The sequence below is a fragment of the Perca fluviatilis genome, chromosome 18 (genome assembly GCF_010015445.1).
Source record: "Perca fluviatilis chromosome 18, GENO_Pfluv_1.0, whole genome shotgun sequence".
NCBI classification, from domain to species: Eukaryota; Metazoa; Chordata; class Actinopteri; order Perciformes; family Percidae; genus Perca; species Perca fluviatilis.
Genome location: NC_053129.1, coordinates 21157080 through 21170801, shown reverse-complemented (window position 1 = coordinate 21170801; position 13722 = coordinate 21157080). Strand labels below are relative to the sequence as shown.

The 13722-nt window shown below is 39.2% G+C and overlaps 2 protein-coding genes and 1 long non-coding RNA gene across 8 annotated transcripts; 1 reads left to right on the top strand and 2 right to left on the bottom strand.

The window, feature by feature from the left end:
• Nucleotides 1-440: 440 nt before the first annotated feature.
• Nucleotides 441-7584, bottom strand: serac1 (serine active site containing 1). Of its 6 annotated transcripts, none has more exons than XM_039780935.1 (18): nucleotides 7488-7584; nucleotides 6750-6850; nucleotides 6538-6574; nucleotides 6299-6441; nucleotides 5730-5819; nucleotides 5265-5300; nucleotides 4970-5101; nucleotides 4755-4876; nucleotides 4396-4524; nucleotides 4160-4273; nucleotides 3572-3734; nucleotides 3062-3212; nucleotides 2817-2958; nucleotides 2453-2553; nucleotides 2081-2178; nucleotides 1741-1923; nucleotides 1511-1654; nucleotides 441-1361 (listed from the first exon to the last, which is right to left on the bottom strand). In XM_039780935.1, exons 2-18 carry the CDS (start codon nucleotides 6841-6843, stop codon nucleotides 1225-1227), a joined length of 2016 nt encoding a protein of 671 aa, XP_039636869.1. In that variant the 5' UTR covers nucleotides 6844-6850; nucleotides 7488-7584; the 3' UTR covers nucleotides 441-1224. The 6 variants fall into 6 exon arrangements, with proteins under 6 accessions (XP_039636869.1, XP_039636872.1, XP_039636870.1 ...); XM_039780938.1 differs by having other exon boundaries at nucleotides 4806-4876; XM_039780936.1 differs by lacking the exon at nucleotides 7488-7584 and adding an exon at nucleotides 7043-7422.
• LOC120546177 lies at nucleotides 4813-11431 on the top strand. Its single transcript, XR_005636825.1, has 3 exons — nucleotides 4813-4894; nucleotides 11139-11239; nucleotides 11359-11431. It is a non-coding gene; the product is annotated as an uncharacterized LOC120546177 (long non-coding RNA).
• On the bottom strand, nucleotides 7916-10846 carry myct1a (myc target 1a). The gene is made up of 2 exons (XM_039780945.1): nucleotides 10510-10846; nucleotides 7916-9578 (listed from the first exon to the last, which is right to left on the bottom strand). Exons 1-2 carry the CDS (start codon nucleotides 10562-10564, stop codon nucleotides 9034-9036), a joined length of 600 nt encoding a protein of 199 aa, XP_039636879.1. The 5' UTR covers nucleotides 10565-10846; the 3' UTR covers nucleotides 7916-9033.
• Nucleotides 11432-13722: the final 2291 nt, after the last annotated feature.

Genomic DNA, 13722 nt, shown 5'->3' with positions numbered 1-13722 from the left:
ACTTTATTTATCAATGATGAAACAGGTTTATTTTGTGGTGGGTAATATGGATAAAATGTCTATCACAATTATGTAATAATTACATATCTTTGTATCGTTATATAACATTATAGAGTACATTTTCATGAGCATCCATTGTAAAGCTGTTGATAAATAAAATAACCAATTTGGGAATGCCTGCTTTTGGTCAACCCAGTGCATTAAATAATTGGCAAACAAAGGCATCATCACATTGATGCAAAAATTATATAAAAGTCCAATATTGCCATAAAGCAGTAATGCTAAATGATTTACATGTCCAACAACAGTCTAATACATACAGGGTGTAATAGTACACAATAATATAAGTGTATTATTAATTTTGTTAAAAAAAAAATGAGAGAGATGGATATGCATTGCAAAGTGGCTTTGAGATGAAAATGATGCAGCGCATAGACAAGTCCGACTCCAACTTCATACATTTATTCATTGTCAGCATTGCTAGTGGCAATTTGGACTAAAAACCCATGGATATTTAAAACCAATTGCTTGATTAGTCCCATACAAATAAATCAAGCAACCTAAACTAATATTAATACAGGTCCATTTGAGGTAAAGTTCAGGAAGGAATACGTTTTGGCAGACAATATGACTGTGATACGGTAGTTAGAATAAAATACATACATTTAAAAAATAACATTTTAAACCACTCTGGTCAAAAATACTTGAGTGGCAAAGACATGTCAGTGCATCTGTAAGTAAATATTGTATGAGCAATATGTGTCATATGTTAAACTGGTAAATCAAAGATGAAATGGAAAAAGTGACAGAAAATTAAAATCTAGAAAAACAATTCAATTATTTGAAAGTCAGAGTAGTAATTATGTTCTTTAAAAATGTGAATGATCTTTAAAAATCTGACTCACTAGAGATAGACCAATCTAGGAGGATGGCTAGGAGAACAAAACATGTTCACCATGTTCTTTTTCATCACAACGTACAGCTCTTCACAGAAATCCACCATTGAGTAAAATACAATTAATTTTCCTAATTATACTGTGATCAAATTAGTGGTGGTGTTTTTTGTGGTCACATTTTTTTATTTTCTGAAAGGAGCAAAGACATTTATGTTAATGTAAACAAGGAGAGGCAGTTATGTTTCCATTTGGTTTGGGGGGAGGGGGGAATCAGTGCTCTCCCCCATTTCAAGGGTTTTATCAGTGTGTTTGTGTTCATATATTTCAGTCAGTGGCTGATATAGCTCTGCAGTGCTTCTAGGATGAACTGCAGGCTGCGCTTGTACAGAAATGAGTCCTTCTTCTCCGGTTTGCAGATGTTAAGATGATCTACGTCTACCTCGATGAGCTCCCCGATGCCGAGATCTGAAACCAAACCAGAGCAGGCTCAAGGTAACAGCTAAAAGGACAATATTACTGTCATATCTATCTCAGATCTATGCTTTGCTAATACATTCATATTTGCTATACATCATACATGTGTCTTATTTACAATGTGCATTAATGTTACATACTTGCTGACTGTGTTGGTACCACTAGTATCTTGATCATGGGACCAATGTTTGTCGGCAGCGTCTCTGCAAAGCTCAGCACCTTGATTTCCTTTTCTTTGGCCATGTTCAGGAAGTTCTCATTCAGGTTGCGCAGTGCTGGTGAGTCTTAAAAACACATGGACAACGTCTCACAATAGATATTGAACAATTTCTAACAGTCTTTGACCTCAGAATTAATTTTATTCACTTACCTTTACAAAGTTCTCTGACTTCTACAGAGGGAAAGAGGAGATATCTGACATTGACTGAGTACTCTGCCATAAAGGTGCCATGGTGTGGAACACTATAGAACATAATGCCCTTGGTATTCTTTAACAGTCCATGCATATCTGGGTCCTCTGAGGCATCCAGCAGCATTTTCTTCACAAGCAATCCTGATGGAAAAATCAAACACAAGAGGATACAAACAGACAGTGAGCACAACTTTTTTGAGGTATGAAATAAGACTGAGCCATTTGTTTTTCATGTTGCGTTCAAGGGATTGGAGTACAAATCTAACATGCTTGTGGAAAGAAAGTTCTGACAGAATACCTCCCATGCTGTGGGCTACCCAGACCACAGGCCTCTCTCCAACTCCTGCCAGCTTTAACTTCTTTAGCAGCTCTCGACTTCTGTAGGCCAAGGACTTCCTGAAGGGACCAAAGCAAAGAATGAATCAACAGTTCATTTATTGAGAGTATGTTGGAATTGTGCATAATGAATACTGCAACATTTGAGATAATAAAACATTTAACTTGACTAAGAATTGTAGCCTAATTAGCTTTAAATAGTCATGATGTTGGATGAGCTGTGCAAAATATGAAGGTTATTACTACTGGTAAGGAACCAAAGTCACTTGCACAATCCTATAATATTTTATACCGAATCACCAGTGGACACATGAAGAAACACCCGATTCCTCACCTCTGATTCTCAGCGGGACATTTGGCCATCCAGTCACTGAGATGACTGTCATACTCCACCGATAGTACTCTCAGATTTGGACAATCAGCAGCCAACCATGACTGTCAATAAAAGGAAGACACAATAACAGAGAAGAACAACAGTTAAAGAGTATTAATATCCTCAACATTATTCAAAATCTTTGTGAGATCTCACATTTTATTGAGCAAAAACTATTGAGTCTCCCCTACAGCCAGACAGACCAATCCATAGTTGTTCCAAAGATTTCATTTAATTGTACATATAGGGGAAAAAACATGAAAAGACACTTCATGGTGATCCGTTATACTCCACATTAATTAGAGGAATTAGGTGGATTCATCACCTTTGGCCAGCACTCTGTGTAGTCGTCCCTGCTTTCTGCTTCCTTCTCTTCCTCTAACATATTGCGGTCCTTCTGCCTCCATGTCTTAAAAGCTGCCCCGAGAATCCCATGAATAAAGAGCACGTCTGCTTTGATTGGCTGGCTGGAAATTAACACATAGTCAAAGGTAAGTGTTGGTGTACATATGAAATGAGACTAATACTTTATAAAGAATAATGTAACAGTAAAATTAATCGTTTTCCTACTTGCAACGTGTTTGTGGGTGGAGGATATAGACACCGTCTTGGTATTTCTCTTTTACCGTCTCCCTATCCAGGTTGGCCAGAGCGCGGGCTGCATGAGATGCCTGCATAACATGAGGAGACTGCATCATCTCAGCCAGGACAGAAACCCAGCCTGAAGGTGTTACATAGTTAATGAAGAAAGAAAGAAAAATATTGGATGTATTATAAATCGGTTCTGTTTTGAATTAATACAATTGGGACAGAAAGTATTAAAAACAGAGAAAAAACAAACAACTGTGAACGAGTATGAATACTGTAAAGCATGTTTTGGTTGACTAACAGTTGATAGCTGTGTGGACAACATTAAAACTGTTGAGATTTGGATTACAAGTCTTTGTAATAGTGACGATGTAATCTGTAGATGAAATAACATTTTATCCACACATACATTACATCATTGTCATTAAACCCAGTCAAGATTACACATAACCAGAACCCTCTATGGAATATTGAGATGAGTTGCAGACTTACCAGACTGGGTTATGGCCTGGTGAACACCTTCATTGAGTGCCAAATTTCCTATGATACGAACAATGTTCCTCTGAATCTTCAGGGAGTCTCTACGAAGCTGATAAACCCTTTGGAGGAGCTGAAGACCCCCGTTGGCAACTATGTGGTCACAGTGGCTCTGGACCTGCAGACAGGATGTGTTTCAGTAAGTTCAGAACATTTATTCACCTTAACAATCAAAATCAACCACAGTCTCTGCAGGAGTTATTCCACTGAGATGGTTGTTCAGGTATATACCAAATTAACTGTTGAGGTAAAAGTTGTTTCTGTTCAGAAAACTATGAAATTCAACTCAGTTCAGTGTGCAGTAGACACAGTTAAAGCACTGTTCTATAAATACTTGCATGCTGCCAAGAGGGCCTCCAACCATGAAACCATGAAGAATCCACTGAATTAACTGAACTAAACAAAAGGTGGTTTGTGTTTTTATTGAGCTTGTTATTTTTTCAATGTTGGGGGAAGATGCACAATATGTGCTGTTAAATGCACTTCTGTGTTGTGTTTAACAGATAATTGGAGTTAGATCATGTTTAGATGCGCCATCATTACCTTTGAGTGCTGTACCAATGCCTGTAGGCAGAAAGATTCCACCTTCTCAGAGGGAACAGAGGTGAGGCTCTGGGCGTAAGGCAGCCCATTACCTCCAAAACACCACAGACCACCCTAAGACATAGGAAGGTGTATGCATTAGTAAAAGGATTTAAATATTTGAATTTTCAACCCTTTTTTCCCCCAAAAGACAATGTAGAAGTGCATGTGTGAGTCCATGTTTCTGTCTCAATTACCCGTTGTGCTGCCAATGACTGAGTGCTCTCTCTGAGGGCCAGTGAGGTGAAGTACTGAACACATTTGTCCACCTCAGACTGAGGCAGAGATGCCAGCAGCTGCCTCAGTCCATCCTCTGCTGACAAACCCTGTGAAGAAGTCAACACACCTAGTTATCCTCTTATATACCTGTGAGATTTAATTTAAAGCTAAGATAAAGGATCAATAGTGATGAATAGCTTATGCAGAAAATATAAATATAAAAATGTATATCCCATTAGGTTTAGTATAGAAACAAAGTCTGTGGATAAGTGTGCTTTGCAAGTAATAGAGATATTGAGGCATTCTACATAATAGACAGATCAACAGAGAAACTTACATCCTCAAGGTCACGCAGTGCAGGTGAGCGCAAGAAGAATCTAAGGTCTACCTGAGGAGTCCGGGCCAGGCCCACTGCTGTTCCTTGGTCTATAACCTGGGCTGCTGTCTGGTACTGGTAGTCTGAGTTATTGAAAACAGGTATGAACTAATCACACTTTACTTGTTGTATACTGTAAGCCTGAAGTGATGCGCAACAATTTCTATGTATTTTACCGTGCCAGTGGTGATTTTCTGCAAGTTCTTCAACAGCCTGTAGTCTGATAGCTTTGTTGGCTGACCGTGTCCTCTTTAGTAAGACCCATAATGCCACCTCATGTGGGTCTGCATCTACATGGCTGAAGTGCTCTAAGACATACAAATAGAGAGCGTACGGGCAGGCTGAACATTTCAGAGAACAAAGTGGATACATTCCTAAAAGGCACTGTGAAATTGCATTCCAACTGTATCGTGACTAACTACTAGTATCTCTACAGCACCAGATCATTACAACAGCCAGGAAGTTACAAACCTTGTTGTCTGAAACCTTGTGTCATCAACTTGGCAGCTATTTATTTTTAAAAAGTAAAAAGTTAATTTATTAGATGTCTTACATGTCTCATAGTTCAATAATGTTAAAAAAGCTGTGTATTTACAATTAGTGATTAATACAGAGCTAATATAAGGTGGACAACGTATTCATGTATAATACAGACAATTGCCAATATGCACATTAGCGCACAAACTATGAGGCATTCAAAACAGGACGTGCACGTACAAGGCAGGTGTTTCCTTTTGCCGTAATGTGCACACCCCACATAAAAATGAGTGGGCAACTGTAGTTTTCTGAGAATAAATATTTGTGCTTCTATTAGCAGCAACTTCTGCTTTCCAATCTTAGAAACATGAGGGCCAGTACTACGGTCATACACTGTGCACTTTTAGTGTGATTTTCAGGTGAACTGGTACAGTATAATGATAACCTTTGGTTTCTTACCGTCTAGTGTTTGCAGGAAAACCCTAGATGATATTTCCAGAAACCGCCTTGCTGCTTTATGAAGTTCCCTCCTTGCTTTGTGTGTGAGCCCTAGACACATAGTGTAAAAAAAAAAAAAAAAAAAGTCAACCAAGGTAACCGAAGCCATTTAGTAATGGTTGCTAGTAGGCATCTCAGTATATAGGTTGGTAGTTGATCGTTTCCATTAAATAAGAGAAACTTGACCAGTGGAAGTGAGATCACTCAACAGACTGACCCGATTATTCAAGCAGGAAAGATAGTAGAGAGAGGAAGGAAGGACAGACAGTTATGATAACAGACATCACTGGGCACCTGGACATGGCAAACTTAGTAGGACTTTGTGCTCATTCAAAAAAAAGAAGCAAAAAAAGCCACTCAGCACATGATGTCACCCAGCTGGTCTGGGAAGTCCAAAAACAAAACATCTAAACTAAAACAAAATCTCAAAATGGTCTTTAATTCTTTTCAGTTTTGTAAGGTGATTAAAAAAGGGACACATTATATTTTCCCAGTTTAGCAATAAAGTCTAGATTGATGACATCCAGTACCTGCAGTAAGGTTTTCCTTTTCATCTGAGGGAGTGGCTCTCAGATAGATGTAAGACTTGTATTTCTCCTGAAGAATGGCACTAGTGTCAATGGTCACAGCCTTGTTCAAGGCCACCACTTCATATGTGATCAAAATACAGCCTCTGTAGAAAGGGAATGGATAAGATGAGTCTTCTTTGTTTTTTTTACCATTGAAGACAAGGATTAAAATCTGTATGCAAATATTGTAACAAACTTACCCCGAGACAACGGCACCAGTTACTTTAGCAACCTTCCCTAAATGTCAGCAGAAAAGTAATCTATATTTAGATAAAATTGGATTACGTTAAGGGTTTTAAGCTGTAACTTTACTCACAGAAGCATTAAGGTTGAATCCATGTAATTAGCTAGATATCGGAGATTGCAGACAATAAGCAGTATACACGTATTCCAGTTATGTCTGATAACTTACTTAAATCCTTCCACTGAAGCACTTTCCTGACTCCAGGCGGCCCAGCTGTGCTCAGTCTCCGACAGCGGATCAAACGTAGAGCTGCACCAGACATCCTCCGCCTGCATGTCACCCGGTATGTTTAGGATATGTTAATCAGTCCACCACAGAGAATAAAACAATTTATTTCAAGTACACTAGAAACTTACATATCATAGGGCCAGACGTGAAACCAATTATACTTTTGCTAAAACTAATTTAACATAACGCACGTAGCAATATAAATAGCGGTCTAGTAGTTAATGTTACGTTACCTGATGCAAAATGACCCTGGTAATCCAGCTACAAGGCTCTAATTACCAAACAAGCAGCAGTATCAACATTAAACCAATGCGTGAACAATCTAACGTTATAATAAACTAACTAATGTAAGAAATAAAACCATTCCCAAGTCCTCTTACTAACTAATGTTCAGTTGGATTAAACTGCCACCTCAACGGTAGCTAAGTCATTCAGCTTGATGTCACACCAAAGCAAGCTGTGTGACACTCATAACGCCAACACAAACGCTGAAGTTAAACTGTAACAACGGGTCAAGCTAAGTTACCCGTTAGCTAACACTAACTAACTAAGATTAGCTTTTGGCTAACGTTTCACTTTTAGGGCTTTCCGCCAGCTTACTAACAGTTAACTACCCAGCTAGCCGATTAAGGTAACCATTTTTGTGCGGTTTCATTTTCATTATTAAACAGACATTACCTTATTTATAGAGGACTACCGTGATGTTCTTGACTGCAGCGCCGACCGACCGGTGTTCATAAACACTTGTCTCACAAATAACACGTCATCAAACGCGAGCAGATTTTTAAATAGTGACCGAAAGATACTGAACGTATGCAGTAATAATTTGTGTGTTGCGTTATTATTTAGATTTACTCAGCATGCAATAACATATCTGTGAGGATTTGTTTTTGCTGTTAGGAGGGCAGGCCATCTTTTCGTCCTGTACCAAACTTTATTGTGGCGTACCATTTCCCCCATCAGGAAATAGTAGTCAGACTGGACATCAAAATAATCAGTCAAATATCTGTCAATAAAAACACCTGCAGTCCATTACAACAATCATAAAACAAATACAAACTATTGTAAAGATTATAATGTTCAGAGAAAGATGTTAATGCCAGATGCTAGTTTATGGTGTTTTTTTTTAATAAGGTAGTTCCTTTATTGTCCCCACAAATGGACAACATCACAATGTAATATTGTACATTGACACCACAATCTCAAAATACGATCACAATTTTGTCTAGCACAGTCACCTAAAACTGAACTGGTTGACTTGGGTTGCAATATTTTACAGGTGTGCATGTTATTATGTCCATATCTTGTGTTGCCCTGCCCAGCAAACACCCTACAGACCACAGTTGTTATGCTTTTGATTCTAGCTTTTATTGCATTCATTTATGAGCAAAGTTCAGTAAATTACACTCAAATATAAAATACAAAAACTTCTGACACCTAATGCCCAACTTTCTGTGTATCTTTCTCTCAAGCTCACACATACTGTACTTGCAAACTCAGGCACACTAAATTAATTTGAATGCCACACCCCCCCACATACCACAGCTCTGTAAAAAAACGTGTGAGACAGCAATTAAAACATCAAATGAGTTAAAGGCTGTCCCCACCAGGTTTTGCATAGAAACACAATTTATTAAATACAAGTTAACTCACACACACACACACACACACACACACACACACACACACACACACACACACACACACACACACATATTTGCCTTCCTTTGGGGTACACATACACAACTATGCTCTCTTTTGCATAGTGATTATGATCAACAGGGACAAAGGAGAAATGCCCATGTCATCAGTATGTATTTGTAGATTTTTGCCTTGTCTAAACTAAACAAAGATTCCTTGCAAGCATACATTAGTGTCAATCACCACTAATTACAGACTGCTAATTTTCAAGACAAATCATTTATGTTCATAAGCAGCCACTGCCACATTGCTGAGCGTGTGAACAGACTGTTTTAAAATAGTTTTCCTCAATATTCATTAAAGGATGAAAGGCAAGTATGCTTATGTGAGCACTAGATATATATTAACAAACCAAAAGACATACAAAACTGATGGTTGTAGGACACACAATTGACCTTGATGTCTTTGCTGGCTCCACTCTGCTCCACCTGGTCACATAAAGCAGTACAGATTTAGTCCAATATCATTTGTAAATCCATTTATAACTCTATCTCATCTAGTAAGTGTCAGCATGGTGCTCTGCTCAGGTGCAGGTTTCCTGATAAGCTCTAATAATGCTCTCATAAGCTGGAGGTGGGGTCTGTGTAGCATGGAAACCCCTCAGGCCATTGTTCCCCCAAAACGACTCCGGTCTGGGTGGGGTGGCAGCTGGCTGGGCTGTTTGAGCAGATCCAGTTGACGTGGTCAGAGTTGGTGTACGGGGCAGCGTTGTCTGGCTCCCCTCCTCTGCCTCCCTTGCGATTTGGCTGCACTGGAGGAGAGGGTGGAAGGTGGAAGCCCTGAAGCTGGATTTGTGCCCCAGTGGGTCGAGGTGATCTGGGGAGGAAGTCTGGCGGTGGAAGCTGAAAGCAGCACTGACCAAACTGTTGTTGCTGCGCCGGTCATAGCTGCTGTTGCGGTTAAAGCCTGGGCGGTTGCGGGAAGACGTGCGTGATTGGCGAGGAGGGCGGCGGGTGATGCTGGCAGAGCCTGCTCTGCGTCGGGACATCCAGGTCAAAATCACGTAAACCAAGGCCCCCAAGACCAGGCCCACCGCCATGGACACACAGAAAGCAATGATCAAAGGGACTGTGAAGAGAGAAACGGATCCAAAAGGATATTTCATCATCTGTGCTTCAATGTTTTTTTGATGGATCCTAAACAAACACCCTCCATATATTTGGTTTCTACTTGCCAATTCACTTATTTACTCTTCAGGTTCACTGTGAGGGACAATAGTTTAATGATAGTTATGTACAGTACATGTAGTACAATCTAAATGCACTTTAAAAGCAGTCTTTTTTTATTATTCTCTGTGAGAATGGAATGAATTATTAATTAATTTAATTAGAATATATACGTTTATCAAGATAACAAAAAAATATCTGTTTGTCACAAATGGAGGATTGCTAACAGTGTCCTGCAAGATAATGCCCCTTTGACAAAATAATAAAAAGCTTTTCCTCTTTCATGTTTACCAGAGCAATTTCATTTCCACAAAAAAGGCACTGACTTTTTGCTCATTGCTTCTTTGCCTTGGAAGCAGCAGTAGTGCCCATATAAGCGTGCTTGAGAGAAGAAAGAGAATGCAGTGGCTAAGACAATTCACGTTGGCCTGCTGCCAGGTAAAACAACAATCAATTTCCTTTCAATACAGTTCAGCATTAAAAAGACTGAACCCACTTTGCTACTAGACCATTTTTCCACGGCAGTTTTTTTTCTCTAACTTTGGGGAAAGGAGACACTGGTCAAAAGTCATCTGGAAATCACATTTGGGAAAACTGAGGAAAGAAACACTACGAAAACATGTCCGGACCTTATAGATTTGGAGTGAGATGCGAAAGGTTTCTTTCTAATTTGTTAGATGAAATAATCTACAAAATGAATCAAGCCCACATATTGAATCTATCCCAGAGGTGATCAAAGCTTGAATTCCTGAGGGAACAGCAGTGCCAATCAGAGAGACCACATGAAAAAGACCAGCTAAAAGAGAAGGGAAGTTTAAAAAAAAACAACTCACCAGCATCAAAAGATTGAAGTATTTCCAGAAAGAGATTTGTGTTGTTCTCTGCCATGACTTTTTGGAGAAGAAGAGAGACTGATACTCAATTCAGTCTGTCTTTTACTCTCTCTTCTTCTCCTTTCTTTTCTTCTTCTGTCAATTCTTCCCTGTCTCTCTTTTCTTCTGATGGGTTTTCCTGTCTTTCTGTCTCCCCTCTTTCCTGTTTCTCACTTTCTCCCCCTCTCGTCCCTTGCTCACTTTCTCTGTCAGTATGTCTGTCTCCCTCAGAGGGAGACTCAGCCCAGAGGCACACAGGACTGGCGGCTAACTCTGGCAGTCGTCTTGTTTATGGAAGCGGAAAACTACACTGTCACGTTTCCTGCTTTCCTGCTTGAAATTAGCAACAGGAGTGGCTTATCTATCTGGGACAGAGATCCTGGAGGTGGGGAGACGGGGTGTTGCTATAATCACTTCCTCTCCCATCATTTCCTTCAGGTTGATTAATGTAAAATGGTATCACCCCAGCGCCGTAAGACTCAGTACTTCAGCTTTCACCATAGGAAAGTCCACCACATTCACCAATATGTTGGTTTCTTTCAGAAATTATAAATATTTCAATATCTCTCATATTTTTTCTTACACCACAGAGACCACAGGCGACAGTTTTGCCGTAAGCCGCACTGGCAGTTACAGGCCTGAAATGTGTGTTGAAGACAAAACCACAGCTGGAATGGATGGTGGCAATACTGTAAGTGCTTTTAATACTTGGTTGTAATGATGCAAAAACTTAAAACATACTGTAAACTGTATGATATCTGCCTTTTCTAATTTCCAGTGTATTTGTTAGTAAGCTCAGTCTTTCCACAGTGTCTGCCAGGTCAGTGGTGCCTACATTGGACGTCTGGTCTTTTTTCAGTTGGAGAGAACCAGTAAAAACATTGTAAGTTTGATAAGATAGAAAACAACACGTCTACTCTTTCAATACACCAACCTTTTTTTCTTACTTTCACAAAACAGGATACAGTGAATGAAAATGAAGCTATTCATGTTACTCGTGCTTGATCCCACAGTCAGCATTGTTTTATTCCCCTCCAAGCCAAATCTGCAAGGTCATCATTACAGTCAAAGGGAAGGATGCTAGTAGCAGTATTGGTATGCATCTAATGTAGACCAGCCTCATTTTCCCCATCAGCTTTGCAGAGTTAATAAATAAGCATCCTTTACCTTAAATTCAACCTCAACATGAATCAAGTCAAGCTGTTAATCCTGTCCAGTAAGATGAAAAATGCTTAGATTTTTACACAAAATCACTGTGTATTATACTAAGAAGTTGACAACCTTCAGCCTTCACAAATAGAGAGAGAGAGAGAGAGAGAGAGAGAGAGAGAATAGCACGACCAAAGTCTGAACTTCCTTTAATTGTTGGCTCTTCTGTAAAACCTGTCCAAAATAACCAGCAAACACCCCTGTGAAATAGTATGCGTGGCCATTGTGTTCTGTTATAGAGTAATGGGAGCATAATGGGCTCAAAGGTGGAGACATTCTTTGAGTTTTACAGCTTAAGTTCATGGCCTTTTTAAAATGTCATTGGGCAGAGCAGGGGGGGGGTGCCGCCGTCCTTAATATCTTAATAAGGAAATAAGCTTTCTGTAAGGAATTCAAGGATGTAGGCAGCACAGAAGGATATATTTAGGAGTTTCTAAATTTGTAGATTTGATTAATCAATATTTTATGATAATCTCTTAAACAGTAGCTTTTATTAATATGCCATTCCGGGACAGCACTTATATAACACTTCTAAGTGATATGTTATAGAGTGTTTGTTTATTTTCTACAATTAATACCACCCTGGTCATTCATATTTGGATGTAAAGAGGCTATCCCAACCACCAGGGAGTGGTAGTCTCCATTATGTGTTCCTTCTGTTCCCTCCTTGACCAGTAGATGGAGTAGTACTCCAGGATACTTCATCTCCTGAAAGTATCAGGGACTAAAGACGTAGACTAGCCGGTTTTATATAGTCCAAATGAAAAATCATCCAGGTTAGCTAATCAAACTGTTCTTTTCCACAGAAATAATGTAGGAGCTAAGGTAACATCTCATACACTCATCCCACATTTTTGACCTAATATACATTGTGCATTGAGGAATGGCCTGCTATGACACAAGACAGTGATTCAACATCTAGTTTTTGCAAGATTTGCAATTTTTCTCATAGAAAACAATGGAAAGGAAATTGGAAAGTTATACAAGCGCTATACACATCAGTGTAACTAATTTAACATTGTAAATTTAAAGAATGGATCCCTTTGTTTGAGGGGAAAATCAACATTATTATTATTATTATTTAAACAGATAGTTTTGCATTACGTAAAATAGAGTAACAGAACAGTATTTCTTTATTGCATTATGTTGATTTTGACATGCAGGCTTGACAACAAACTTTCTAATGAGATTTTAGAAAACTGCTGACAATGCATGAAAGAGATTACCACACTGGCGGTCTTGGTCCCAGCTCTCTGCCTGTGCAATGATTAGATAAGAAAACGGATATTAACCGGGAAGGCTCTGGCTATACTATAGGAAGATTTCCTATTGAACCCTGTCTCTGCTCTCTGCTCCCCTCTGCTGCAGCAGAGTCTGCTCTCTCTTTTGCTGAATCTCTTTGGTCCTGAGAGGCTCTGGACGGTAGAGGTCACCCCCAGCCGAGCTGCGTAAAAATGTGGGAATCAGCAGTCCGTCCCTGCCGCAGAGGAGCCGGCCAATCCAACCAAATCCCACAATTTATCACATTGGCAAGTCAAACAGCTGATTCTGACAACGTAACTATAAAATGGTTAGAGTTTTATATATATTTATTAGGATGAAGTGCTCATTTAGTTGTTACTGATTGGGTTGAGGTTAAATAACCAAGATAATTGATTTCCCCCTGGACAGTTGCTATTGGGTAGGCATTTAATTTAGATGGGTTATATTTATTTCTATCCTGTACATGGCATATTCTGGCCATAACATGTTGTCATTTTATATTGACAACAGATAAACTTGAGTATAGAATTTATTATTTAGCTTTGTCAATAATACCCTATAAACAAAGTTTGCTGCTTTTGCGAATGAGAGTTTTTCACATTCAACAATTCCTCAATCTAAATAATCATCTCCCCCCCCCCAATCATGTTTACTCAGTCACTGTAGACAGACGGTACACAGCAGAGCTTAAAAGGGGAGCCT